A 24,320-nucleotide genomic window follows, 5' to 3' on the forward strand; every position below is an offset into this window, starting at 1 on the left:
ATGCAGGAGATGGATGCTCGGAGAGCTGGGGGGGGTCGACGCAGCCCGGCACCCCCGCCAAGAACCACAAAAACAGCTCGCGGGCTCCATAAATACCTTTAAATAACCCCCCCGCCGCGCTGCGGGTGGCTGAGGGAGACGGGGACCGCGCGGGGGGGCCCCCGAGGCCAGCCCGGGGGTGGGGGGCCCCGCTCTGCCCGAGGAGGGGCTGAGGTAGACACAGGGGTGGGTGCCCCCGCGGGCAATAAATAACCGAATAAATAACCCCAAGCGCTAGGCCCGGCGCCGGCGGTTCCGCAGGATCGCCAAGATCTCCGCTTTCTGCTTCTCCCACGCCGCCGCCGGGCGCGGGGGGGCGAAGAAGCTGTACTTCAAGCGGGGCGGGCGCCGCTCGTCCACCACCAGCGCCTGCAGCACCAGCGGCTCGCGCAGCGGCCCCCGGCACGCCAACGTCTCGGCGGCGGCCGTGGCCCCGCTGTAGCGCAGCGTGACGCCGCCCGCCAGCGTCACCGTGCTCTCTGAGGGCACCAGGACGTAGCCGCCGTTGAGCAGGGAGCCGCCGGACGGCTGCCGCAGCGCCAGGTAGATGCTGTCACCGCTGTCACCGGCGCCACCGGCGTCACCGCTGCCCGCCGGCGAGCCCTGCCGCACCAGGAGGTGCGTGGCGCCCGCCGGGATGGTGACCACGTCGTTGTAGCCGTAGCTGTTGGGCAGGGATAGCGTTGGAGGGGGTGGCAGGGGGGGACGCCGGGCACCCGGGGGTGTCCCCCACGCTGCCGCCACCCTTGGGTGCTCACCGGGGCTTGGTGAAGACGCCGGAGATCTTGGTGCAGGTGGAGCCGTCGCCGCCGCACACCATGCACTTGTCAAACCTCTTCTTGGAGCCGATGACGCGGTCGCAGCCGGTGGGGATGCAGCGGCCCTGCACGCACACCCCGGTGCCCTCGGGCGAGCAGGGCGTCCCGTCAGCCACCTGCGGCACAGACGCCACGGCCTCAGCACCCCGGGATGCCGCCGTGGGGAGGGGGAACGCGGGACGGGGACGCTCACCCTTGGCTCCAGCACGTGGTAGTAGCCCAGGCTGCGCGACTGGCAGGTCAGCTTGCACCGGTCCTTCTCGGGGACGCCGCTGTAGCGCGGCACCCAGTCCCCCGCAGCCGGCAGCCCCTTGAAGACGTCGGGGCGATGGTTGTAGGCGGCGCACTGCTCCTCCCGGAAAGCCAGGGCTGCGGGGGGGAGGGGAGACACCGTCAGCACCGGCGCTGCCCCCAAAACCCTCCCGGTGCGCCCCATCCCGGCCCCACTCACGGCTGCTCCCGGGACAGGCCTCGGCGTTGCAGGAGCGGAACCGGCTCCGCTCCCCCCGGCAGTAGCGGCCGCCGCTGCGGGGTGCGGGGCGGGCGCAGGAGCGGTGGGAGAAGCTGACGCCGCCGCCGCAGCTCCGCGAGCAGCTGCCCCACGGCCCCCACGGCCCCCAGGCGCCGTCCACGGGGGTCTGTGAGGGGAGAAGCAAAACGTCAAAGCGCCGCCGGCGCCCGCATCCCGCCCGGAGCGTCCCGGCACTCACATTGAGTTCCTCCATGGCGGCGATGCCCACGCACTGCCCGCTCATGCAGGCTCTGCCGGGCCCGCACGGCGTGCCGTCGGCCCAGGGGAAATGCTTGGTCTGGCAAACGGCTCGCCCGCCGGCGCGGCCGCTGCACCAGAGCGCGGCGCAGGGCGGCTGCACGTCCCCGCAGTGCCGCGAGTCCGCGCCGAAAGCCAGCTGGCACTGCCGCTCCACCGGGTACGCGGCGCCCGGCAGCGCCGTCGGCAGCCGCAGCCACTCCGAGGGCTTGTCCAGGAGGCAGTGACCTGCGGGGAGGTGACACGGCTGCACGGGGATGTCCCCGGGGATGCCGCGGGGCCGGAGGGCCGGCGGGTCGTACCGTGGCCGTTATCCAGGAAATCGGTGATGAAGCGGGCGCTGCACGGGGACCACATCTCGCCGGGCGGCACCGAGGACATGACCGGGGCCATCACGCGGCGCGAGGAGCCCGCGGGGCCGTTGAGCTCCGCGCAGTGCTGCGAGTCGTCGTGCGGCATGCTGAAGACGTGCCCTGCGCAGGGACGGAGCCGTCAGCCCCCCCGGGGGCTTGGCCGGGGACGGGGGCCGTGCGTTTGTGTCCCCCCCTCCGGTGCTCACCGAGCTCGTGGGCGGCCGTGAGGGCGGACTGCAGCCCGTCGTCCTCCACGATGGCGCAACTGCGCTCGGGGTCGCAGGCGGTGCCCACGTCGGCCATGCCCAGGGTGTCGCACGTGGCCGCCCCACACAGGTCCTGGGGGGGTGCACAGGGTTGGGGGGGGGCGTCCTGGGGCACCCAGCACCCCACCAGCACCCAAACACCCACGGGTACCCCACTGACCCTGCCTGCACCCTGAGGTCCTAGGGACACCCAGCACCCACACAACTGGTGGGGACCCAGGGATCCTTCCCAGCACCCAAAGGCTCTGGGACGAGGCTCGGGGGCCCTGCCAGCACCCAAATACCCACAAAGCATCCCAGGGACCCAACCAGTGCCCGAACACCTCGGTGGGCATCCCAGGGATCCTACCTAGCACCCAAGGGATCCTACCCAGCACCCACGGGATCCTACCCAGCACCTAAACTCTCTGGGATGGGCTCTGGGAACCCCGCGAGCACCCAAAATCCCATGGATACCCCAGGGACCCAACCAGCATCCAAGCACCCCCAGGTACCCCAAGAACCCAGCCTGCACCCCAAGATCCCAGGGGTCCTACCCCAAGCACCCAAAATCCCCGGGGCAGGTCTTGGGGACCCTGCCAGCACCCAGACACCTTCGGGCGGGCACCCAGGGACCCAGCCAGCCCCCCCCCCCCGCACCCCACAGCCCGTCCCCATTCCCCACCTGCCGTGTGAAGAGGATGGCGGTGTCGAAGTGGAGGGGACTGTCCTCGTCGGGGACGTTGAGGTCCCGCTGCCACCGGCAGAAGTTGCGGAGCATCTGGGCGGCGTTGGAGGTGACGGGGGGCCCCGGGGTGCCGGGGCCCAGCACCAGCAGGCGCGTCACCCGCAGCTCCACGGCGTTGCCCAGGCTGCCGTGCCGGAAGGACCTGGCGGCGGCCGCCAGCACCGTCAGCAGGTACGGCCGCAGCCCCGCGCCGTGGAAGCGCGCCATCGACTCGTCCGCCACCACCAGCATCTCCACGAAGCGCGGCACCGAGGCGAAGCGCTGCCGGGGAGCGGGCGTTGGGCAGGGCACCGGGGCGGGATGCTGTCCCCCCGGTGTCGGTGTCCCCGTCCCGGTGTCCCCAGCCACCCCACGCTGGTGTCCCCCAGCACCGTGCCAGCTCACGCTGGTGTCCCCCATTGATGGCTGACCCCACACCAGTGTGCCCCAGCACCGTGCCAGCCCATCCTGGTGTCACCCAGCACCGTGCCAATGTCCCTTGTCACTGTCCCATCCCGTCCCAGTGTCCCCCAGCACCATGCCAATGTCCCTTATCGCTGTGCCAGCCCACACCAGTGTCCCCCAGCACTATGTGACCCCACACCAGTGTCCCCCAGCACCGTGCCAGCCCACCCTGGTGTCACCCATCCCTGTGCCAATGTCCCTTGTCACTATGCCATCCCGTCCCAGTGTCCCCCAGCACCACGTGACCCCACACCAGTGTCCCCCAGCACCGTGCCAGCTGGTGCCGGTGTCCCCGGTCCCCGGCGCTGCTGTTCCCACGGGTGCCAGCCCGTGCCCTGTCCCCGCGCACCCCTCCCCGGTGTCCCCCACCCCGCAGGGTCCCGGCTGTCCCCTGGGGGTGCTCGTCTGGGTCGCATCCCTCCGAGCCGGTGCCACTCCCGATGTGTCCTGACATGTCCCGATATGTCCCAATATGTCCTGCTGTGTCCCGATATGTCCTGCTGTGTCCCGATATGTCCCGATGTGTGCCGATATGTCCCGATGTGTGCCGATATGTCCCAATACGTTCCAATATCCCGATATGTCCCGCTGTGTCCCGCTATGTTCCAATATCCCAATATGTCCTGCTGTGTCCCGATATGTCCCGATGTGTCCCGCTATGTCCCGATACGTTCCAATGTCCCGATATGTCCCGCTGTGTCCCGCTATGTTCCAATATCCCAATATGTCGCGCTGTGTCCCGATATGTCCCGATGTGTGCCGCTATGTCCCGATACGTTCCAATGTCCCGATATGTCCCGATGTGTCCCGATATGTCCCGATACGTTCCAATGTCCCGATATGTCCCGCTGTGTCCCGATATGTTCCAATATCCCGCTATGTCCCGATACGTCCCGATACGTCCCAGCCTCCCCGGTCCGTCCCATCCCGGCCGTACCTTGGCTCTCCTCGGGGCCGGCTCCCCCCGGGGCCGCGGCTCGGCTCCCCCCGGGGCCGTAACGGGACAGGCGGGACCCGGCGCGGCCCCGGTGGCGGCGGCGGCGGCGGCGAGGAGCGCCAGGAGCGCGCAGCGCATGGCCCGGGGCACCGCGTCCCCGGCGGCTCTCTCCGGTTCGGCGGCCGAGCCTGCCCCCGCCGCCGCCTTTTAACGGGCGGGGAGGCGGCCCCGGGACGGGACGGGGGGGGGGGAACGGGGGCGGGGGGGGGGGAAACCCGCGCTGCCCCCCCCCGGGAGGTTCCGGGAAGGCTGAGCCCGGCCGGGGCCCGGCAACGGGGAAGCCCCGGGAACGGGGGCTGCTGTGCCAAGGGGGGGGCGTGGGGCTGGGGACCCCCGGAGCATCCCCTGCCCGCAACGCCCCGCTCCTCCGCGTCCCCCCCGGCCCGTCCTGTCCCTTCTGTCCCTTCCTGTCCCCTCCATTGCTCCCTATTCCCTCCGTCCCATCCTGTCCCCTCCACTGCTGCCCGCCCCCCCACCCCATCCTGTCCCCTTCGTCACTCCCTGTCCCCTTCGTCACTCCCTGTCCCCATCCCATCGTGTCCCCTCCATCCCCTCCTGCCCCCTCCAGCACTCCCTGTCCCCATCCTTCCTCGTCCCCTCCATCACTCCCTGTCCCCTCCTGTCCCCTCCATCCCCTCCTGTCCCCTCCATCCCATCCCGTTCCCATGCGGGTCCCTCCCGGCCCCCTCCCCGTGTCCCCCTTTCCCGGCAGGGCCCCCCACGATGTGTCACACTGCCAGAGTCACCGCCTGGCCCCCAGCCCGGCCCGGCAAGACAAGGGCCGTATCCTGCTTCCTCTCTTCTCGTAACCAGGGCTGAGCCCAGCCACCCTTCCTGCCCCAGCACCCCCACCCATCTCGGGGTGCCCTGCGTGGCCCAGGGGTGCCGCGGTGCCGGTGCCGTCCCCGCTGTCCCCGGGAGAACAACAGGGTGACGCGGCCCCGCACAAAGGGAGCCAGCGGCACCCGGCGCCGCCGCACAAAGGGCCTCTGTGTCGCGGGGTGCTGGGCTGCACCCACGGGACCCCCCCCCGGCACCCAGAGCCTGCAGCCGGGACCAGCACCCATGCGTGCCCAAGAGCGCTGCTGGGACCGGGAGCCCCCCAGGAGCCCCCCGGGAGCCCACCACGGCCAGCACAAGCAGAATTCACCAGGTCCAGCATCCGGGGGGGGGGGGGGGCTGGCAGCCTCTGGCACCCCCCCCGGCTCTGGCATCCGCCGGATCCGGCACCTGGCACGGCCGGTGTCCCATGGGCTCCAGCATCCGCCCGGTTGGGCATCCGGCACGGCCGGCGTTCCCAGCACCAGCATCCGCCGGATCCGGCATCCCGCACGTGCAGCGTCCTCTGCCTCCGGCATCTGCTCCAGCACCCCCAGTTCCAGCACCCCCAGCTCCAGCATCCCCAGCTCCAGCACCCCCAGCTCCAGCACACCCAGTTCCAGCACCCCCAGCTCCAGCACACCCAGTTCCAGTACACCCAGCTCCAGCACCCCCAGCTCCAGCACCCCCAGCTCCAGCACCCCCAGCTCCAGCACCCCCAGCTCCAGCACACCCAGCTCCAGCACACCCAGTTCCCGTATCCCCAGTTCCAGTCCCAGTGTCCCCAGTTCCAGCATCCCCACCTCCAGCATTTTCCAGTCACAGCCAGACCCACGCACGAATGCCCCCAGCACACACAGGGTGCAACACACGCGGTGCACGCACACGCACGCCCGTGCACGTGTGTGCACCAAAACCACGCCATCACGTGCACACACACGCGTACACACACACGTGTGCACCCCCAAACACACCAGCGCCCGCCCGTCACACGCCTGCACCCACAAACGCACACGCGTGTGCACGGGGACACGGTGGCACCGGGGGCACCCTCGGGCTCTGGGAGCTGCTCAGCGCCGCGGGAGCTCCTCCGGGGTGGGATCCAGGCGGACGCGGGGTGGCCAGCGGCCAACATCTGGCCGGCATCGCGGGGCCGCCGTGACTCACGCGGGGTCGGGGACAGCCGTGACGACCCCGAGCGGACGCTGGCGTCACTGGGTGACGCAGGATGAGGCCGCGGGAGCTGGCACGGCCACGGGGCTGGGGGAGCCTGGGGGGGGGGGGTGAGGACAGCAGGGGCACGGAGGGTGCTGGCATGGCCTGATTGTCCCCGTGTCCCCCCCAGGGAAGGCCCCTGGGGTGGGGGGGGGCAATTTGGGTCATGTCACGTTTTGGGGACATGGCGGGGGGGTCCTGCTTGCCCTGCCCCCTCCGTCCTAGCCCTGCCTTCTCCGTCCCCATCCCACTCAATCTGGTCCCCACCAGTTCCCTCCGCCCCACCTCTGTCCCTTCTGCCCCCGCTCTGTCCCCCTCTTGTCCCCCCTCTGTCCCCCTCTTGTCCCCCCTCTGTCCCCTCTGTTCCCCCTCTGTCCCCTCTGCCCCCCATCCCCCTCTGTCCCCTCTGTCCCCCCCGTCCCGTCTGTCCCCCTCTTGTCCCCCCTCTGTCCCCCTTGTCCCCCTCTGTCCTCTCTGACCCCCTCTGTCCCCTCTGCCCCCCCGTCCCCCCTCTGTCCCCCTCTGTCCCTCCCTGTCCCCTCTGTCCCCACCCCCGACCCCCCCATCCCGTCCCCTCTGCCCGCCCCAAAGATGGCGGCAGCACCCGCGCCGGTTTCCCGGATGTTTCCCTCAGCAAACATGGCGGCCGAGCAGCCCCCCCCCCCCCACACACACACCTGCCCTTCTTTTGCCCGCAGTCAACATGGCGGCGATATGGCTTCACCCGCCCTCCCCCAACATGGCGCCCGGCCCCGACCCCGTCGCGGGGGGATGACGGCGGCGGCGGCGGCGCCTGCGCGGTGCCAAGGGCGAGATGGCGGCGCTGCGGGCGCTGCGGGCGCTGGGGGGGCTGCGGGCACCCGCGGGGCTGCGGGCGGCGGCGGCGCCGCTCGGGGTGGCCCCGGCCCGGTGAGGGCGGGGGGCGGGAGGGAAGGGCCGGGGGGGGCGGGGGGGCGGGGGCTTGGGGGCGGGGGCCTGGGTCTAGGGTCGGGGTTTTGGGGTCTGGGGGCTGGAATTTGGGGGTATGGGGCCGGGACCTGGGGCCGGGACCTGGGGCCTAGGGCCTAGGGCCTGGGGCCGGGGGTTTGGGGTTGGGGGTCGAGGGTTGAGGATCTGGGGTCTAGGATTTGGGGTCTGGGGCCTGGGGCCGGGGTTTGGGGGTCGGGGACCTAGGGGCTGGGGTCTGGGGTTGGGGTTTGGGGTCGGAGACCTGGGGCCTAGGGCCTGGGGTCTGGGATTTGGGATCTGGGGTCTGGGGTCGGGGGTTGGGGTCAGGGTCTGGGATCTGGGGTCGGGGGCTGGGCCTGGGCCTTCCCGTCCCGCTCTGACCCCCGTCGGTCCCCCAGGGCCCGGCAGTGGCAGCCCGATGTGGACTGGGCGCAGCAGTTCGCCGGCGCCATCATGTACCCGAGCAGGGAGACGGAGAAGTGGGTGCCGCCGCCCTGGGACGGTGAGGGGCTGGGGGCACCCCCGAGGGCGTCGGGCTCGCGGTGGGGGGGAGCCCGGGGGGGGTCGGCCTCCGTAGGAGGGTGCAGGAGGAGGAATGGGGTTCCCGAGGGTCTGGGAAAGGTTCTGGGGTGGGGGTGCTGGGCACCCACAGGCTCTGGAGGGTGCTCAGTAGGGTCCTGTGCCGGCCTGGGGCTTGCTGGATGCCCAGCGGGTGTCAGGCTGGGTTTTGGGGTGCCCTGAGCCCCGGGGGGGGGGGCAGTCAGGGTGCTCAGTGGGGCAGTTCCCGTCCCGCTCCACCAACACCGCGGGGCCGCAGCACTGCGGAGCTGTCTCCCTGCCTGATTCCCCTCGTGTCCCCCCCCGAGCAGACAAAGACCCCCCGGCCCACAAGAAGGTCTCCAGCCTCACCATCAACTTCGGGCCCCAGCACCCGGCCGCCCACGGGGTCCTGCGCTTGGTGATGGAGCTGAGCGGGGAGACGGTGAAGAAGTGCGACCCCCACGTCGGCCTGCTGCACCGAGGCACCGAGAAGCTCATCGAGTACAAGACGTACCTCCAGGTAAAGGCGGGGGGCTCCGAGAGCCTCCCAGGTGCCCGTTTTTTCCTCCGCCCCGCTGCGAGGATTTGGGGAAGGCGGCGGGGGAGCGGCGAGGGGAGCCCGAGCGTCTCCTTTCTGCCGGGAGGGCCAGCACGCGAGGGGCTGCCCGCGGCCGTCTGCCTGCAGCTGTCGAGCCGGCTGCGTCAGCGCTGCACGGGGATTTCTCTGCCTGTGGGGTTTTGCGGCGGCGTTTGTAAACAGCGCCCTGCTGATTTGGTATCCCGCCCAGATTTAACCTTGGTGCTGGCGGGAGGAGCGGAGCCTGAAATAACCCAGGGCTGGGAGAGGGGGGGGGGGGGGACACGACACCGCACACTTGGTGCCAGCCAAAAAGCTGTCGGGGGCACGTTACCCCCCTCCCTCATGCCGTGTTCCGAGGAAGGCCACCCGTACGCCTCCAGGGCTGGAGCTTTTGGGCTCCTTTTGGGGCTCCCGGGCTTCTTTTGGGGCTCCCGGGCTCCTTTTGGGGCTCCTGTGCCCCCTGGGGGAGAGGAAAGCCGCCGTCATGCTCCGAGTGCCGTGGGTGCTGGCCGCAGCCCCTCAAGGTCACCCCTTTTGCCAGGCCCTGCCCTATTTCGACCGCCTCGACTACGTGTCCATGATGTGCAACGAGCAGGCCTACTCCCTGGCCGTGGAGAAGCTGCTCAACATCCGCCCGCCCCTGAGGGCTCAGTGGATCCGAGGTGAGGACGGCCTCCTGCCTGCCGGGGGAAGGGGCCGGGGGGGGTGGTTTCTCCCCTCTCTGTCCCCCTCTCACCCCTCTGCGCCCCCAGTCCTCTTCGCGGAGATCACCCGGCTGCTCAACCACATCATGGCGGTCACCACGCACGCGCTGGACATCGGAGCCATGACGCCCTTCTTCTGGATGTTTGAGGAGAGGGAGAAGGTACAGGAGCGGGGCCGTGGCTGGGACGGGGAAGAGGCCGGGCAGCTGCAGCCGCCCTCGGGGCCGGCTTGAGGGGCCCGAGGCCAGCGGATGGAGCCCCCCCCCCCTTGCTCTGCCCCCCTGCAGATGTTCGAGTTCTACGAGCGGGTCTCGGGGGCGCGGATGCACGCCGCCTACATCCGCCCCGGCGGGGTTCACCAGGTAAAGGCTCCCTGCAGTGCCCCCCCGGGCTGGGGGGGCACCCCTGGTGGTCCCTGGTCCCACCCGGGCTGATCTCCCCCCTCCTCGCACCCAGGACCTGCCCCTGGGGCTGATGGACGACATCTACGAGTTCGTGAAGAACTTCTCCACGCGGGTAGATGAGGTGGAGGAGGTGAGGCTCGGCTGCCACGCGGGGACAGGGGATGCCGGGGAGGGAGGGACCGGCCCCATTTCCACCCCCCCCGGGGGGCTGGGGTCTCCTTGCTGTCCCCTGGGGGTGGCCAGCGTGGGGTTGTCCCCCGGGTGGTGGCAGCGGGAGGGACGGGGGCTGCGGCGGGACGCCGCTGTGGCACCGGGGGACGGGTGGCTGAGGCGCCGCTGCCCGCAGATGCTGACCAACAACCGCATCTGGAAGAACCGCACGGTCGACATCGGGGTCATAACGGCCGAGGAGGCGCTCAACTACGGCTTCAGGTGGGTCCCGCGGCTCCTGGGGTGCTCCTCGGGGTTGGGGGGCTGCTCCTCGGGGTGAGGGGGCTGCTCAGGGCTTGCTGTGGGGCTGCTCAGGGTCGGTGCTGGCCCCTGCCTGGCTCCAGGTGCCGCCGCTTGGTGTCAGAGCGGCGCCAGCGGTGGGGCAGCATGGCAGGAGCTGTGACACCGTGTCCTGCGTGGCTTTACCTGCCCGCTGTCCCCCAACCCTTCTGGGAGGCCGGGGTGCGCGCAGGCGAGGAGCCCGTGGCCCCTTTCCAGGTCCCCTCGGTGCAGAGCCCTTCCTCCCGCAGCGGGGTCCGCTCTGGGACTTGGGGTGGCGCTTCGGTCCCCCTGCTCAGCCGCTTCTCTCCACGCAGCGGGGTGATGCTGCGGGGCTCGGGGATCCACTGGGATCTGCGCAAGACCCAGCCCTACGACATCTACGACCAGGTGGAGTTCGACGTCCCCATCGGCTCCCGAGGGGACTGCTACGACCGGTACGTCCCCGCGCCCCCGGCCGGCCGCCCCCTTCCCAGCACAGCACCCGCGCTGAGCGCCCCCCTCTGCCCCCCCAGGTACCTGTGCCGCGTGGAGGAGATGCGCCAGTCCCTCCGCATCATCCTGCAGTGCCTCAACAAGATGCCCGAGGGGGAGATCAAGGTGGACGACGCCAAAATCTCCCCTCCCAAGCGGGCGGAGATGAAGGTAAAGGCCTGGCCTCCTGCCAGCCCCGCCCAGTTCGCACCGGGGACCCCCCGAGCCCAAAACACCGCTCCTGGGGGAAGCAGGGGCTGGCACCGAGGAGACCCAACGCTGCCCGGCCTCGTCCTCCCACGCGCCCGTCACCGGTGGGCAGGACGCGGGCGGCCCCCGCCTGTTCCCAGCCCCGACGGCGGCCTCTCTCCGCAGACCTCCATGGAGTCCCTGATCCATCACTTCAAGCTCTACACCGAGGGCTACCAGGTGCCCCCCGGAGCCACCTACACGGCCGTCGAGGCCCCCAAGGTGCCCTTCCTGTGCTGTTTAAGGGGGCTGAGCCCTGCCTGGGCTGGCACCCAGCTTGGTCGGGGGGGGTGGGAGGAGGGTGGCGGGCCCCAGCCCGCGCCGCGACGCCTCTGGGGACGTGGCGCTGCTCTTGTCACCCGGCGTGCGAAGGGCACAGACCTTGCGGCTGCTCGGACGCCGCACGCATCCTGTCCTGTCCCAGGGCCTCTTGGTGCTGTCTGGGGCTGGACGTGGCAGCCGCAGCCCCCCCGCAGCGTCACCAGCTCTGTCCCCGTGTCCCTGCAGGGCGAGTTCGGCGTTTACCTCGTCTCGGACGGCAGCAGCCGGCCCTACCGCTGCAAGATCAAGGCGCCCGGCTTCGCCCACCTGGTAGGGGACCGGGGGGGCCGGGGGGGAGCCTGGGGGGGCCGCATCTGCCCTCCGAGCAGCGCCAGCCCCGTGCGGCCCTGCTGCGAGGCCGCCTGGGGGCCAAGTGCCATCTGCGGGGACCTGGCTGTCACCTGCGCGTCCCCGTCCCCACCGGGCGGCTCGGCTGGCGCCGGCTCTGTCCGCAGGGAGCTTTCTTCCCCCCCGGGCCGCAGCCTCTCGTGCTTGAGCCTCGGAGCCGCAGCCCCGCTTCCTCTCCCCGCCGATAGCTGACCACTTCCTCCAGCTGCGAGCCGGGGCCGTGCCGCTGGGGGCCTGGCCTGAGCCGGGGGCCGGGGCCGCCATCAGGGCCCCCCTCCGGAAGCCGCGGCCCCAGCACCGCCGGCGGCTGTTGGACGAAGGCGGCCGCGCCTCGAGGCTCGTGCCTCCGGCTCCTGACCGCAGCGGGCGCCTTCCTGCCGGCTCGATCTCCGCGGGATCGAGCGAATGGAGGGGGCACGAGGACGGCGGGCGGCGCGGGGCCGGGGGGGCAGCCCTCGAGCGAAGCTGGCCCCGTCGCGCCGCGGGGCAGCTCGGGGCTGATGCGCGTCTCTTCTCCGCTTCAGGCCGGCCTGGACAGGATGTCGCAGGGCCACATGCTGGCAGACGTCGTGGCCATCATCGGTACGTCCGCACCGGGGGGCTCCTGCACCCGTGCGAGCCCCTGGGGGGGCTGGGGAGCAGGGCTCGGTCCTGCCCTCACCTCCCCATTCCCTCCCTCCAGGCACGCAGGACATCGTCTTCGGGGAGGTGGACCGGTGAGGCGCTCAGCACCGTGCCCGGCCCCTGCTGCGTGTCCTGCTCCGTGCCCGGGCTGCCCCGGGCGCTCCCCCTGCGCCCCCCGTGCTGCCCCTCCCGATTTGAGTCAAATAAAGGCTAAAACAGGTTCCGGCTCCGTGCCTCTGTCCCCGCGTCAGCCCTTCGCTGCCAGAACCGGGTGAAACCCCGCTCCTCTTCCCTTTCCCACACGAGGCTTGCGGTCGAGAGCTTCCCCTTCCCTCGATGTCAGGCCCGCGGGCACATCACCCTCTCCGGGAGGATCCTCCCTGCTTCCCCAGCCCGGGGGCCACTTCTCGAGGTTATTTTTGGCCCTTCTGCCCCTGCCGCCCCTGGGTTTGCACCCAGCTGGGGCTGGCGGCGCCTCTCGGAGCTCCCCCCGTGCCAGGGTGGCATTTGGGCACGGGGAGGGTGGCGACTCCCGGGGACAGCTCGGTGACAAGCCGGAGGGGGGCCGCGTGGCCGGACGGGGGCTGGAGGAGGGGAAGCGGCGGTGGCGGGGGGGGGGGGCACGAGGGCGGCGCGAGCTGCTGGGGAGGAAAGCGCTCGCCCTGCGGTCGCTGACTCCAGCGCAACGCCCGGCCCCGCCGACCCCGCCGGCCGCGGCAGGACGAGCGCCACCGGCCACAGTCCTGCGCCTCCGGGTGCCGGCAGCGGGTAGGGACCGGGCACGGGGATGGGGACCGGGCTGGGGGGGGGGGGACAGGGGACGGGGACCTTGCTGGGGGTGGCCGGGGGACAGGGGAGCAGCTGGGTGGGTGCGTGGGCGCTGGCCTGGCTCGGTCAGCGCTGTCCTCGCCCTTTGGGGTGAGCCAGGATCCGTCGAAGGCACCCCCCGTGGCTCTGGTGGCACCCCTGGGGTCAGCGGGGTGCCCGACGGGGGGGGGGGGAGCTCTGCCCTGTCCCCCACCCGGGGGGCACCCGGGGGCTCACCGAAGCCGTCGGAGACGCGACGTGGGCGCCGCTGCGGTCCCCGGGCACGCAGAGAAGGATGGAGCTCGGAGGCGGCGCAGCCAAGCTGGGGGTGACCGGGACACGTGCAGGATCTGGCCCGGGGTGTCACGGCCCCGCTGCCCCCCCCCCCGCACCCCCTGTCCTCGCTCCGCAGAGGCGCCGATGGAGCCGGAGCTGTGCTACGTGCTGGACGCCGTCCTCTTCCTCTACGGCATCGCCCTCACCGTCCTGTACTGCCGCCTCAAGGTGAGCACCGCGACCACCCGGGGACACGGCTACAGCCCCCCCTTTTGGGGCTGGACCCGGCCGCAGCGGGATCCCCGGGGCTCTGCGGGGTTTTTTTCCCCCCCCACCCCCCGGAGGTTATTTTGGGGGGACGTCTCGGGCTGACCCCTTTGCCTCCCCGCAGTTCCTGGCTCGCAGAGCATCGCAGGGCGCCTCCAAAGCGGCCAAGGAGGTAAAGTCCCTTTGTCACCCCCCCCCCCCCCAGGTGCGAGGGGACAGCCGGGGGGGGGGGGGGGGCACTGGGAGGCCAGGGGGGGCTCCGGGGGTGGGGACCAGCGGTGACCGCCCGCGTTCTGCGCAACGCTGGGGAGGGAAACGGGGAAAAACCTGCGGGGGGGGCACCCAGATGTGGTGGGTGCCGGGGGGGGGGGGAGGAAGTGAAAAATCCTAGAAAATTCTCCATTTCTAGGGCCGCTCGCAGGGGGAGGGGGCTGCGGGGGCGGGGAGCCGGGTGAACCCCCCCCTGCCCCCCCCCCCTTCCCAGGGCAGCTCTTTCTCTTTCTCTTTCTTTTTTTTGCAGCAGAAAGAAGAAGCTATCTACACCGTAAGTCATCCCTGGGGTGCTGGGGGGGGGGGTAAATCCCATGGGGTGCCCCCATCCCGTGGGTGCTGGGTGTTTGGGGGGGGGGGGTAAATCCCATGGGGTGCCCCCATCCCGTGGGTGCCGTGGTTCACGGGGTGCCTCACGTCCCCGGGGTCCCCACGCCCACCCCAGCAGCTACCCAGGGCCCCTCCTGGGGCACCGTTTTGGGTGGAAAAATCCCCAATATTGGGCTGCAGGTTTTTTTTTTTGGGGGGGGGGGGGGGCAGGCAAACCCGTAACCCCCTCTCCCACGGCAGGGGCTCAGCACCGAGAACCAGGACACGTACGAGATGCTCGAGCCCAAATCCTGACCTCGTCCTCGCGCCGCCGCTGTCCCTCGCCCCCATCCCCGGCCCCCCCCCCCGCCCCCCCCAGCCACCGCTCGATGCAGAATTGGAGGTTTTTCTGCGCAGGAAATGGCCGTTTTCAGCCCCAAACTGCCTCCAGCTGGGCACGGGCCCCGCCGCGGTGCCGGGGGCGTGATGGGGGCCTGGGGGGGGTGAAGCCAGCCCGGGCGCACGGCGCCCCCCCGCTCCTGCCCCACTCCTCCCAGTAAAGCAGCGCCCTGTGGAAACTGGGCCCGGCGCTCACCTTAATGCCTGCCGTGGCGCGGGGACGGGGACGGTGGCACCGGGCGGGTGGCACAGGGGGGAGCAGCACCCAGGCCTGGGGGGGGGGGGGGGTAGGGTGAAAGACCAGGCGTTTTGGGGGAGAAAACGGGAATTTGTGTATTTGGGGTTCTGTACAGGGGAGGGTTTGTTTTTGGGGTGTCACGCGCGGGGGACGTTCTCGTAGCTGTCGCTGGGGACCCGCCGCAGTCCCCCGGGGCCGGTGGCACCGCGGGGCCCTGGCAGCACCGCGTAGGTGACGAAGGGCTCCTGGGGGGCAGCGGGGCCCGATGGGGACGCGGGGCCACCTGCGGGAGAAGCCACCGAGGCTCAGCTTGGGGACAGGGGACGTGGCGGGGGGGGGGTGATGCGGGCGGCGTAGGGCGGGCCAGGAACGAGGGCTCGTTTTCGGCCGCGTCCCCACGTGTCCCCTCCCCGGCTCACGAGGTGTCCCCTTCGCCCGTACTCACCCCCTCCCTGCTCCGTGACGACGACAGCCGCGTAAACCACATCCTCGGGACACACTGCGGGGACAAAGCCGTGTGTGTCCCCCCCCGGCCTCCCCCAGCCCCGCCGCAGTGGCACCGTGGGGACCGCGGTGTCCCCAAGGGCTGCCACTCACCGGTGCTGTACTCGGGCTCCGACGTGTCCGTGCTGGGGACAGCTGGGGCAGAGGGACCCGGAGGGGCTGTGGGGTCCCTGGGGGGGGGGGACAAGGGGACACCGAGGGGGTAGGGGACACCCTGGGGACGGGGGGGGGGGCAGCTTGCTGGGGCCAGGTCCCCTCCCCGGCCCCAGGGCTCACCTCTCCTGGCTCTTTTTGGCCGCTGCAAAGCAAGGGGAGAGGGGACGGTGAGTGCTCCCCGGGGACACTCCCTGGCAGCCCCGCTGTCCCCAGAGCCCCCCGCTGTCCCCAGAGCCCCCCGCTGTCCCCGCAGCCCCCCGCTGTCCCCGCAGCCCCCCGCTGTCCCCAGAGCCCCCACCTGGGTGACGCCGGCGCCAGAGGTGCCAGCCCAGCACGGCGGAGGCGGCCAGCAGGACCAGCAGGGACGCGCTCAGCCCCCCGGCCAGGGCTGGGGACAGAGAGGGGACAAACGCGGCTCAGCCCCAGACGGACGCAGCCCCCATCCCCATCCCCCCGTTGTCCCTGGGGCCACATCCACGCAGCCCTTACCTTGTCCCCGCCACTGCCCCCGTCCCCACCGCGTCACCGAGAGGGCCACAGAGGGGCTGAGCACCTGGAAGGCGCGCCGGGCACCCAGCTGGTTGGTGGCCACGCACTGGTAGGCGCCGGCGTGGCCCAGCCCCAGGGTCCCCAGGGGCAGGATGGGGCCCTCGCCCACCTCCTGCCCGTCCCGCAGCCACGCGAAGGCCACGGGCGCCGTGCCCGCCTGCACCGCGCAGCTCAGGTTGAGGCGCTCGCCCTCCGTCCCCGCCACCTCCGTCACCGCCACCTCCGTCCCCGCCACCCTCACGGTGGCGCCGGCCACGGGCACTGGGAGAGGGGACGGGAGCGGGATCAGCACCGGGGAGGTGACCGGGGGATCGTCCCCCCCCGGCACGGCGCTCACCCACGACGGTGACGTGCAGCTGGGGGCTGGTGGCCGCGGTGACGCCGTCGGTGGCCCTGCAGAAGTAGCGGCCGCCGTCCTCCGGCCGCGCCGCCGGCAGCTCGTAGCGGGGCCCCTGGGCCAGCGGCTGGGCCTGGCCCTGCCGGTGCCACGAGAAGACGAGCGGCCCCGTGCCCGCCGCCACCGCGCAGCTCAGCACCAGGCTCTCCCCCGCGGCCACCTGCGCCCCGGGGGGCTGCGCCGCCAGGGTCGCCCCCGCCACGGGCACCCCTGCGGAGAGGGGAGGTGGCAAGGGGTGGGATGGGGACCGGGGCGGGGGGGGGCGGCTGGGGACCGGGGGAGGGATGGGGGGACCCGAAAGGGGTGTGGGGACTTAGGGAGGGAGAGGGGGACCCGAAAGTGGGGGGGCCTGGGGAAGGGTGGGGGGACCTGGTATGGGTACAGGGAGCTGGGAAGGGATGGATGGGGTCCTGGGGGTGGAGGGGGGGACCCGGGAGGGATGGGGGGCGTGGGAAGGATGGGGGATATGGGGTGCGATGGGGGGACCTGGGTTGGGATGGGGGAAGGATGGGGGATAGGGGGTGCGATGGGGGGACCTGGGTTGGGATGGGGGAAGGATGGGGGATGGGGGGTGCGATGGGGGGACCTGGGGTGGGGTGGGGGGACCCAGGAAGGGAGGGGGGGACCCTAGGAAAAGACAGAGGGGGGTCCTGGGCAAGGGTGGAGGGACCAAGGGAGGCATGGGGAGACCCGGGATGGATGTTAGGAGCTGGGGAGCAGATGGGGGACCTGGGACAGAACTGGGGGACCACGGAGGAGGACTGGGGGACCTGGGCAGGGATGCGCCCCCCCGCCCCCCCTCCCACCCGCTCACTTCTCACGGTGATGGTGACCGGGGCGCTGCGTTTCTGCACGTTGGCCGCCTCTGCCCGCGCCTCGCAGGCGTAGGAGCCCGAGTCGGGCAGCGCCAGCGCCCGCAGCAGGTGCTGGGGGGACCCCTGGGGCCCCGCCACCACCACCCCGTCCCGGTAGAAGAGGTGCCGCAGGGCGACGCGGGGCCGCAGGGGGCTGCCGCGGGTGACGCAGGCCAGGGTGAGGGCGCTGCCCTCGGGGGGGTCCCGGGGACCGTCCACGCTCAGCTCCGGCACTGAGAAGAGCTCTGGGGAAGGGGCCGAGCAGGGACGGTGACCCCGCTGCCGTGCCCCCGTCCCCGCTGCCCCCTGCCCATGCTCACCGTGCACGATGACCTCGTTCGGCTTGGACTCGACCGTCCTCAGGAACGTGTGTACCGTGCAGTGGTAGCGGCCGCTGTGGTGCCGCTGCGCGGGGGCGAGCAGCAGGTTGTCCTCCTGCCCCCCCCCCCGCAGCAGCACCCCGTTGTGGAAGAAGCTCGCGCTGCTCAGCCTCCTGTCCCACCAGCCCCGGCACCGCAGCACCAGCGCGTCCCCCTCCAGCACCGGCTGCACCGGCGCCTGCAGCACCACCGAGTCTGCGGGGAGCGGCGGGAGCGGCGTCGCACCGGGGCGCACGCGTGTGTGCCGGGACGCGCAGGGGGGGCAGGGGCGTGCACCGGCACACACCGGTGTGAGTGGGTGTGCACCCGATGCGTGCAGGGGATGCGCCGAGTGTGCATGGGGAGGCACCCACTGTGCATGGGGAGGCACCCAGTGTGCACAGGGAGGCACCCAGTGTGCACGGGGATGCACTGGTGTGCACGGGGATGCACCCCACGTGCACAGGGAGGCACCCACTGTGCATGGGGAGGCACCCACTGTGCACAGGGAGGCACCCAGTGTGCACAGGGAGGCACCCAGTGTGCACGGGGATGCACTGGTGTGCACGGGGATGCACCCCACGTGCACAGGGCTGCCCCCACTCTGCTCCGACTGCACGAGAGGTGACAAAGGCTGCGAAGCCGAGCCCCCGCCCCCCCGAGCCCCGCCAAGCACCCGTGGGTGCCAGGCACCCTGCCCCTCACCGTCGGAGACGCTCAGCTCGATGGGGAGGCTGAACTCGGAGCCGGGCCTCTGGCACTGGAAGCTGCTGCGGCCGGTGCTCCGCAGGTAGTGCTGGAGGCGGCTGGCTCTGTTCCTCCTGCTCCTGCCGTCGATGCTCCACACGGTGGGGACGTGCTCGTCGGGGGTCCCGCAGGTCAGCGTCACCATCTGCCCCTCGAACAGGGGCGTCCAGGGGGGGTCCAGGGTCAGCAGGGGGGGCTGGGCGCCTGCAGGGGGGACACGGGGACGACAGCGTGCCGGGGACACCGGGGGCTTGGGGACACTGGGGGCTCGAGGACTCACCTGCGAGGCTGAGGAATTGGGCTGGGAGGGAGAAGAGGCCGGGGGCACAGGGGCTGCCGTCACCGCGGTGTCCCCCAGCCCTCACTGTACCCCCGGTTCCGGCCATGGGCACCCGTGGGTGTGGGGACCGTTCCCAGGGCGGCCGGGGGGGGCCCAGGGGACGCAGCTGCATCACAGCCGCCCATGCAAAGCAGCCGGGTCCACGCAGTCACCCCCAGCTGTGCAGGGCACGGAGGCGCTTCCGCCAGCCCTGTCACACGGTCCCCACGGCCACCCCACATCCTAGCCCCACGTCCCACCCCCACGTCCCCGTCCCCACGTCCCCGTCCCCACGTCCCCGTCCCCACGTCCCCGTCCCCACGTCTCCCTGCCCATCTCGCCACCGTGGCCCCAGCCCCAGCGTCCTTGTCACCGTGTCCCCATCCCCACGGCCACCTCGTCCCCGGGGTGCACGTCCCGACGGTGGCAGTCCCCACGTCCCCCTCTGCAATGCCTGTCCCCATGGCCCTGATCCCATGGCCCCGTCCCCGTGGTGTTTGTCCCCATGGCCCCGTCCACATGGCCCCATCCACGTGGCCCTGTCCCCACGTCCCCATCCCTGTCCCCTCACCCCCGTGTCCCCATCCCCGTGTCCCCATCCTCAGGGCCCTGTCCCCTCATCCCCACGCCCCCGTCCCCGTGTCCCCGTCCCCACAGCCCCCCCGCTCCCCGTTCTGCCCCCACCATTTCCCCAGGGGCTCAGCCAGGAACAGGCGCCCCCTGCCCCCAGCACGGGGGGGCTGAGGGGACGTGGGGACACGGGGACAGAGGGGCACGGCCTCACCGCAGAGCAGCAGCGCCGCGCTCCTCGCCATCCCCGCACCCTTGCAGCGGCAGCGGAGGCGATGACGGTGGCTCCCGCAGCGACACCCCCTTTGCATAATGCTGCTGGAGATAAGAGGGGAAGGAAGTGACAATCCCCCCCCCCCCCCTTGGGTGACATCGCCCGGGGCTGCGAGCGGGTGGCAGCGTCTGGGGACAGGGACAGGGACGGGGACAGGGACGGGGATGGCGCAGGGATGGGGATGGGAATGGGGACAGGGATGGGAATGGGGATAGGGATGTGGACGTGGGTGGGGAAGGGAACGGGGATGGGGACAAGGACGAGGATGGGGACAAGGACAGGGATGGGAACGAGGACAGGGGTGGGAATGGGGACAGGGACGGGGACGGGGATGGGGGCAGAGACAGGGATGAGGATTGGGATGGGAATGGTGGTGAGGATGGGGACAAGGACAGGGATGGGGACAAGGATGGGGATGGGGACGGAGACGGGGATGGGGATGGGGACAGTGGTGAGGACGGGGACAAGGACAGGACAGGGACAGGGCTGCCGCCAGCCCCTTCGCCCGTGCACCCCGGGGTCCCCAGCACCAGTCACGGCCCCACAGGAGCCCCCCAGGGGACGCAGCACGGGGCGGCGGGGGCACGGGCGGCGCGTCCCTCCCCGGGAGCACTGCGGGGCGACGGAGCCCAGCGGAGCAGCGAGGGGAGACCCGGCTGAGGCGGGCTGGGCTCTCCCGGCACCGCTGCGGGAGGGTCCCGGACCCGGTCCCCCCCCCCCCCCCCCGGTTACCCCCTGGTTCCCCCCCCCCCCCCCCCCCGGGTCCCCCCCGGTCCCCCCGTCCCCGGTTGCAGTTCCCAGCGCGGCCGCCAGGCGGCAGCACCGAGCCCCGGGGCGTTGGCGGGGAGGGGGCGGGGCTTAACGGGGGGGGGGGGGCGGGGCTTGATTGGGGGCGGGGCTTACGCAGTGGGCGGGGCTTGATTGGGGGCGGGGCTTTGTTAAGGGGCGGGGCTTACGCAGGGGGCGGGGCTTACACAGGGGGCGGGGCTTACACAGGGGGCGGGGCTCCTTGGCCCCGCCTCCCGGCGGAGGCGGAGCGGGGGAAGATGGCGGCGGAGCCGGGCCGGGAGCAGGACCCGGACCGGGAGCTGGAGGAGCTGCTGGAGAGTGAGCGGGGGGGCGGGGGGGGCGTCGGGGGGCACCGGGGGGCACCGGGGGTCCAGGGGGGCTGGGGGGGCACCGGGGAACCGGGGGGGTTATGGGGCACGGGGGGCACCGGGGGGCACCGGGGGGCACCGGGAGGGGCCGGGGGTTATTGGGGGACTGGGGGGCAGCGGGGGGGGGGCTGGGGGGCTGCTGGGGGGCACCGGGGGTCCAAGGGGGCTTGGGGGCAACGGGGCACCGGGGGGGGGTTATGGGGCACCGGGGTGGGGGTTGGGGGGCACTGGGGGGCTGTGGGGTACTGGGGGGGGCTGGGGGTTATGGGGGGGCTGTGGGGTGGGGGGGGGCTGCTCTGGTGCAGTGGGGTTGGGGGAGGCGGGGGGGTGCGGTGGGGCTGGAGGTCACGGGGGTGCAGCGGGGCCTGGGGGCGTTGTGGGGCTCCTTGGGGGCTGGGGGGCTCCTGGGGGGGCTCAGGGGGTTATCGGGGTGCGGGGGGGGGTTGGGGGTGCAGCGGGTCCTAGGGGGCAACAGGGGGGCAGGGGGGGTTACGGGGCTACAGCGGTGCTGGGGGGCTTTTGGGAACGGGGGCTGCGGTGGGGCTGAGCGCCCTGCGGGGTCCCCAGGGGGTGCGAGGAGGGATTTGGGAGCTTGGGGACGGGGGGGGGCACCCCCTCACCCCCCACCCCCTCACCCCACGCCCCCCAGGCGCCCTCGATGACTTCGAGAAGGCCAGGCCCGCCGCCCCCCCGCCGCCACCGCCGCCCCCCGCCCCGGGGACCCCCAGCGCCGCCGCCAAGGTGCAACGGGTCGGGGAGGGGGCGGGGGGGGCACCTCCCTCGGGACAGGAGGGGGAGGGTGACCCCCCCAAAAATCCCGTAACCTCCCCCGGTTCTCCCCCCCCCCCCAGGAGTCGCTGTTCGCCTCGCAGGAGAAGTTCTTCCAGGAGCTGTTTGAGGGCGAGCTGGCCTCGCAGGCCACGGCCGAGTTCGAGAAGGCCATGAGGGAGCTGGCCGAGGAGGAGCCGCACCTGGTCGAGCAGTTCCAGAAGCTCTCGGAGGCGGCGGGGCGAGTGGGTGAGGGGGGGGGGGGGCCCAGCCCCCTCCCAGCGTCACCTCCCGGCACGGCCCCACGTGCGCCCCGCGGCTCGGGATTGCCGGCCCCAAATCCCCGCCGCGAGCCCCGGGGGACGTGGAGCTGCGGGGGGGGGGACGGTGGCCGTCCCCTCGCCGTCCCCTCGGTGTCCCCGTGCTCGGGGTCAGCACCCACGTGGGCGCGCAGCTGGCTGGGGGCTTAACGACGCTCCCCTAATTAAATCGGGATTGCTCCACAGGGCGGCACGCGCCCCGAGCGGTCCCGATTGCACCGGCGCAGCGGTGGCGCAAGGGGGGGGGAGCCTGGGGTTGGCCCCCTGGGTGGCACCATGGGGACACGGGGACCCGGGCTTCGTCCTGGGGGTTGCGGGGCTCCGGCACGGGGGGTGTTCGGGGGGATTTGGGGTGTGCGGCCCCCCCCCGAGCCGTCCCCTCGCGGCCCCGCAGGCGGCGACGCGGCGTCGCAGCAGGAATTCACCTCGTGCCTGAAGGAGACGCTCAGCGGGCTGGCCAAAAACGCCACCGACCTGCAGGTACCGCCGGGAGGGGGGGGGACGGGGACGGCGGGGGGGTGCCGGGGGTACCCCGGCGTGACAGCGACCCCCCCCCCATCCCCGCAGGGCTCGGCGGCGTCGGACGAGGAGCTGGCGAAGGCGATCGAGGGGCTGGGGCTGGAGGAGGGCGGCGGGGAGGGCGGCGTGCTGCCCGTCATGCAGAGCCTGCTGCAGCACCTGCTCTCCAAGGAGGTGCTGTACCCCTCGCTCAAGGAGATCACCGAGAAGGTGAGGGGGGCCCCGGGGGGGTTTGGGGGGGTGGCGACCCCCCCCTTACCCCTGTGCCCCCCCCCCCAGTACCCCGAGTGGCTGCAGCGGCACCGGGCGGCGCTGCCGGCGGCGCAGTACGAGCGGTACCGGGCGCAGCACGGCGTCATGGGGCGCATCTGCCGGCACCTGGAGGCCGAGGGGGCCGAGGACGGCGCCGGGGCCAGGCGGGAGCGCTTCGAGGCCGTGCTGGAGCTCATGCAGCAGGTGGGCACGGGGGCGTGGGGATGCGCTGGGGGCACGGGGGCGTGGGGACGCGCTGGGGGCACAGGGGCGTGGGGACGTGCTGGGGGCACGGGGGCGTGGGGACGTGCTGGGGACACGGGGACATGGGGACGCGCTGGGGGTGTGGGGACACGGGGGCATCCTGGGGACGTGGGGACACGCTGGGGACATGGGGACGTGGGGACACCCTGGGGGTGTGGGGACACGCTGGGGACACGGGGACGTGGGGACACGGGGACGTGGGGATGCGCTGGGGGCGTGGGGACACGGGGGCATCCTGGGGACGTGGGGACACCCTGGGGATATGGAGATGTGAGGCACCCTGGGGACATGGGGACGTGGGGACACCCTGGGGACGTGGGGACACCCTGGGGACATGGGGACAAGGATACACCCTGGGGCCACCCTGGGGACACGCTGGGGACGTGGGGACACGGGAACGTGGGGACACGCTGGGGGCATGGGGACATGGGGACGTGGGGACACCCTGGGGGTATGGGGACACCCTGGGGGTGTGGGGACACGCTGGGGACACGGGGATGTGGGGACACCCTGGGGACACGGGGACAAGGATACACCCTGGGGCCACCCTGGGGACGTGGGGACACGCTGGGGGCGTGGGGACATGGGGACACGCTGGGGACGTGGGGACGTGAGGCTCCCTGGGGACGTGGGGACACCGTGGGGACACCCTGGGGGATGTGGGGACACTGTGGGGCCACCCTGGGGCCACGGGGACGCCACGGGGACAGCCTGCAGCACGCTCAGCCCTCTCCCTCCAGCTGCAGGAGCTGGGCCACCCCCCCAAGGAGCTGGCCGGGGACGCGGTGAGTGCCCCCCCCCTCACCCCAACGCCGCATTTGGGGTCCCCGCGGGGACGGTGACACTCAGGGACGTGTGTCCCCCCCCCCCCCAAGCGGCCAGGGGGCGTGGGGTCAAGTCGTGTCCCCTTTGTCCCCGCAGCCCCCCGGCCTCAACCTGGACCTGGAGGGGCTGAGCCTGCCCGAGGGCAGCGGCGAGCAGTGCCGGGTGATGTGACGGGGGACACGGGGACACGGGGACGTCCCCCCCGTATGGGGACATCCCCCCCCATGGGGACATCCCCTCCCGGCCAGCCCCCGCTCGTTAGCCTGTAATTAACGCCCTGACGAGGATGAGGACGGAGGACGAGGACGAGGCCTCGTGGGACGCAGCGCGGCGCTGGACCTGCGGTGTCCCCGGTGTCCCCGTGGGACGGGGACGGGATGGGGGTGGCCGTCCCCGTGGGGGTGCGGGGGGGGGCGCCTGGCCCTGGGGACGCTCGTGTCACCCCCCCCCCCGTGTGGGGGCACCCCCCGAGCGCCGGGTGGCCGGGGCGGCCCCAATAAAGGTGTTGGCAACCGCGGCAGCTCCCGCCCGGGGAAACTGAGGCACGGGGGGGGGGGGGTGACCCTACAGGGATGGGGGTGACCCTACAATAACATTGGGCGGCCCTATAGTAACATGGGGTGGGGAGGGACAGGGGTGACCGTACAATAACATTGGGGGGGGAGGGAGGGACAAGGGTGACCCTACAATAACATGGGGCTGGGGACGGACAAGGGTGACCCTACACTAACATTGGGTGACCCTACAATAATATGGAGGGGGGAGGGAGGGATAAGGGTGACCCTATAATAA

At 72.2% G+C, this 24,320-nt stretch overlaps 6 protein-coding genes across 15 annotated transcripts in view; 3 read left to right on the top strand and 3 right to left on the bottom strand.

Moving 5' to 3' along the window:
- Nucleotides 1-85: 85 nt before the first annotated feature.
- On the bottom strand, nucleotides 86-4,607 carry ADAMTS4 (ADAM metallopeptidase with thrombospondin type 1 motif 4). Its single transcript, XM_083813281.1, has 9 exons — nucleotides 4,354-4,607; nucleotides 2,910-3,233; nucleotides 2,186-2,318; nucleotides 1,929-2,099; nucleotides 1,568-1,854; nucleotides 1,309-1,495; nucleotides 1,051-1,226; nucleotides 798-973; nucleotides 86-703 (listed from the first exon to the last, which is right to left on the bottom strand). Exons 1-9 carry the CDS (start codon nucleotides 4,489-4,491, stop codon nucleotides 274-276), a joined length of 2,022 nt encoding a protein of 673 aa, XP_083669407.1. The 5' UTR covers nucleotides 4,492-4,607; the 3' UTR covers nucleotides 86-273.
- Nucleotides 4,608-7,202: 2,595 nt separating this feature from the next.
- On the top strand, nucleotides 7,203-12,348 carry NDUFS2 (NADH:ubiquinone oxidoreductase core subunit S2). The gene is made up of 14 exons (XM_083813283.1): nucleotides 7,203-7,356; nucleotides 7,794-7,897; nucleotides 8,265-8,455; nucleotides 9,057-9,177; nucleotides 9,268-9,380; nucleotides 9,507-9,581; nucleotides 9,676-9,753; nucleotides 9,970-10,055; nucleotides 10,430-10,549; nucleotides 10,628-10,757; nucleotides 10,962-11,057; nucleotides 11,343-11,426; nucleotides 12,029-12,086; nucleotides 12,187-12,348. Exons 1-14 carry the CDS (start codon nucleotides 7,262-7,264, stop codon nucleotides 12,222-12,224), a joined length of 1,389 nt encoding a protein of 462 aa, XP_083669409.1. The 5' UTR covers nucleotides 7,203-7,261; the 3' UTR covers nucleotides 12,225-12,348.
- Nucleotides 12,349-12,421: 73 nt separating this feature from the next.
- Nucleotides 12,422-14,639, top strand: FCER1G (Fc epsilon receptor Ig; the record flags this gene model as incomplete). Its single annotated transcript, XM_083813288.1, has 5 exons — nucleotides 12,422-12,896; nucleotides 13,348-13,439; nucleotides 13,603-13,650; nucleotides 13,999-14,022; nucleotides 14,319-14,639. Coding segments are annotated over 5 exons (693 nt in total), but the record flags the coding sequence as incomplete, so codon positions are not given.
- On the bottom strand, nucleotides 14,279-19,615 carry LOC310887378 (Fc receptor-like protein 4). 10 transcript variants are annotated; one of them, XM_083813272.1, is made up of 12 exons: nucleotides 19,364-19,613; nucleotides 18,541-18,706; nucleotides 18,219-18,464; nucleotides 17,475-17,729; nucleotides 17,115-17,399; nucleotides 16,241-16,510; nucleotides 15,844-16,164; nucleotides 15,653-15,742; nucleotides 15,475-15,496; nucleotides 15,292-15,368; nucleotides 15,140-15,193; nucleotides 14,767-14,977 (listed from the first exon to the last, which is right to left on the bottom strand). In XM_083813272.1, the coding sequence occupies exons 1-12, from the start codon at nucleotides 19,520-19,522 to the stop codon at nucleotides 14,832-14,834; spliced, it is 2,091 nt and encodes a 696-aa protein (XP_083669398.1). In that variant the 5' UTR covers nucleotides 19,523-19,613; the 3' UTR covers nucleotides 14,767-14,831. The 10 variants fall into 10 exon arrangements, with proteins under 10 accessions (XP_083669406.1, XP_083669401.1, XP_083669399.1 ...); XM_083813280.1 differs by having other exon boundaries at nucleotides 14,279-14,977; nucleotides 18,219-18,706; nucleotides 19,364-19,605; XM_083813279.1 differs by having other exon boundaries at nucleotides 15,844-15,907; nucleotides 16,013-16,164; nucleotides 17,115-18,464; nucleotides 19,364-19,615.
- A 761-nt stretch (nucleotides 19,616-20,376) lies between these two features.
- PEX19 (peroxisomal biogenesis factor 19) lies at nucleotides 20,377-24,045 on the top strand. Its single transcript, XM_083813296.1, has 8 exons — nucleotides 20,377-20,530; nucleotides 21,230-21,321; nucleotides 21,432-21,597; nucleotides 22,063-22,148; nucleotides 22,236-22,397; nucleotides 22,467-22,643; nucleotides 23,444-23,488; nucleotides 23,625-24,045. Exons 1-8 carry the CDS (start codon nucleotides 20,470-20,472, stop codon nucleotides 23,697-23,699), a joined length of 864 nt encoding a protein of 287 aa, XP_083669422.1. The 5' UTR covers nucleotides 20,377-20,469; the 3' UTR covers nucleotides 23,700-24,045.
- Nucleotides 20,901-24,320, bottom strand: part of LOC310887385 (sodium/potassium-transporting ATPase subunit alpha-2) — a 42,603-nt gene continuing 39,183 nt past the window's right edge. Inside the window, exon 24 of the mRNA XM_083813290.1 lies at nucleotides 20,901-20,915. The gene's annotated coding sequence lies outside the window, so the exon portion shown is untranslated. The remainder of the gene's footprint in view (nucleotides 20,916-24,320) is intronic.

The sequence above is a fragment of the Anser anser genome, assembly GCF_964211835.1.
Source record: "Anser anser genome assembly, chromosome: 28".
Lineage (NCBI taxonomy): Eukaryota > Metazoa > Chordata > Aves > Anseriformes > Anatidae > Anser > Anser anser.

What these genes read in the sequence shown, in the direction of transcription:
- NDUFS2 (XM_083813283.1), top strand. Translation starts at nt 7,262, where the DNA reads ATGGCGGCGCTGCGGGCGCTGCGGGCGCTGGGGGGGCTGCGGGCACCC. An exon ending in CTCGGGGTGGCCCCGGCCCG is followed by an intron (nt 7,357 to 7,793) that starts GTGAGGGCGGGG and finishes TCGGTCCCCCAG; the next exon opens with GGCCCGGCAGTGGCAGCCCG. An exon ending in CGCCCGGCTTCGCCCACCTG is followed by an intron (nt 11,427 to 12,028) that starts GTAGGGGACCGG and finishes TCTCCGCTTCAG; the next exon opens with GCCGGCCTGGACAGGATGTC.
- ADAMTS4 (XM_083813281.1), bottom strand. Translation starts at nt 4,491, where the DNA reads ATGCGCTGCGCGCTCCTGGCGCTCCTCGCCGCCGCCGCCGCCGCCACC. An exon ending in CGGCCCCGAGGAGAGCCAAG is followed by an intron (nt 3,234 to 4,353) that starts GTACGGCCGGGA and finishes GCTCCCCGGCAG; the next exon opens with CGCTTCGCCTCGGTGCCGCG. An exon ending in ACCACGTGCTGGAGCCAAGG is followed by an intron (nt 974 to 1,050) that starts GTGAGCGTCCCC and finishes TCTGTGCCGCAG; the next exon opens with GTGGCTGACGGGACGCCCTG.
- PEX19 (XM_083813296.1), top strand. Translation starts at nt 20,470, where the DNA reads ATGGCGGCGGAGCCGGGCCGGGAGCAGGACCCGGACCGGGAGCTGGAG. An exon ending in CCCCCAGCGCCGCCGCCAAG is followed by an intron (nt 21,322 to 21,431) that starts GTGCAACGGGTC and finishes CCCCCCCCCCAG; the next exon opens with GAGTCGCTGTTCGCCTCGCA. An exon ending in GGAGGCGGCGGGGCGAGTGG is followed by an intron (nt 21,598 to 22,062) that starts GTGAGGGGGGGG and finishes GCGGCCCCGCAG; the next exon opens with GCGGCGACGCGGCGTCGCAG.
- LOC310887378 (XM_083813271.1), bottom strand. Translation starts at nt 19,522, where the DNA reads ATGTCACCCAAGGGGGGGGGGGGGGATTGTCACTTCCTTCCCCTCTTA. An exon ending in CTGGCGCCGGCGTCACCCAG is followed by an intron (nt 15,497 to 15,652) that starts GTGGGGGCTCTG and finishes CTTGCTTTGCAG; the next exon opens with CGGCCAAAAAGAGCCAGGAG. An exon ending in GCCAAAAAGAGCCAGGAGAG is followed by an intron (nt 15,369 to 15,474) that starts GTGAGCCCTGGG and finishes CCCCCCCCCCAG; the next exon opens with GGACCCCACAGCCCCTCCGG.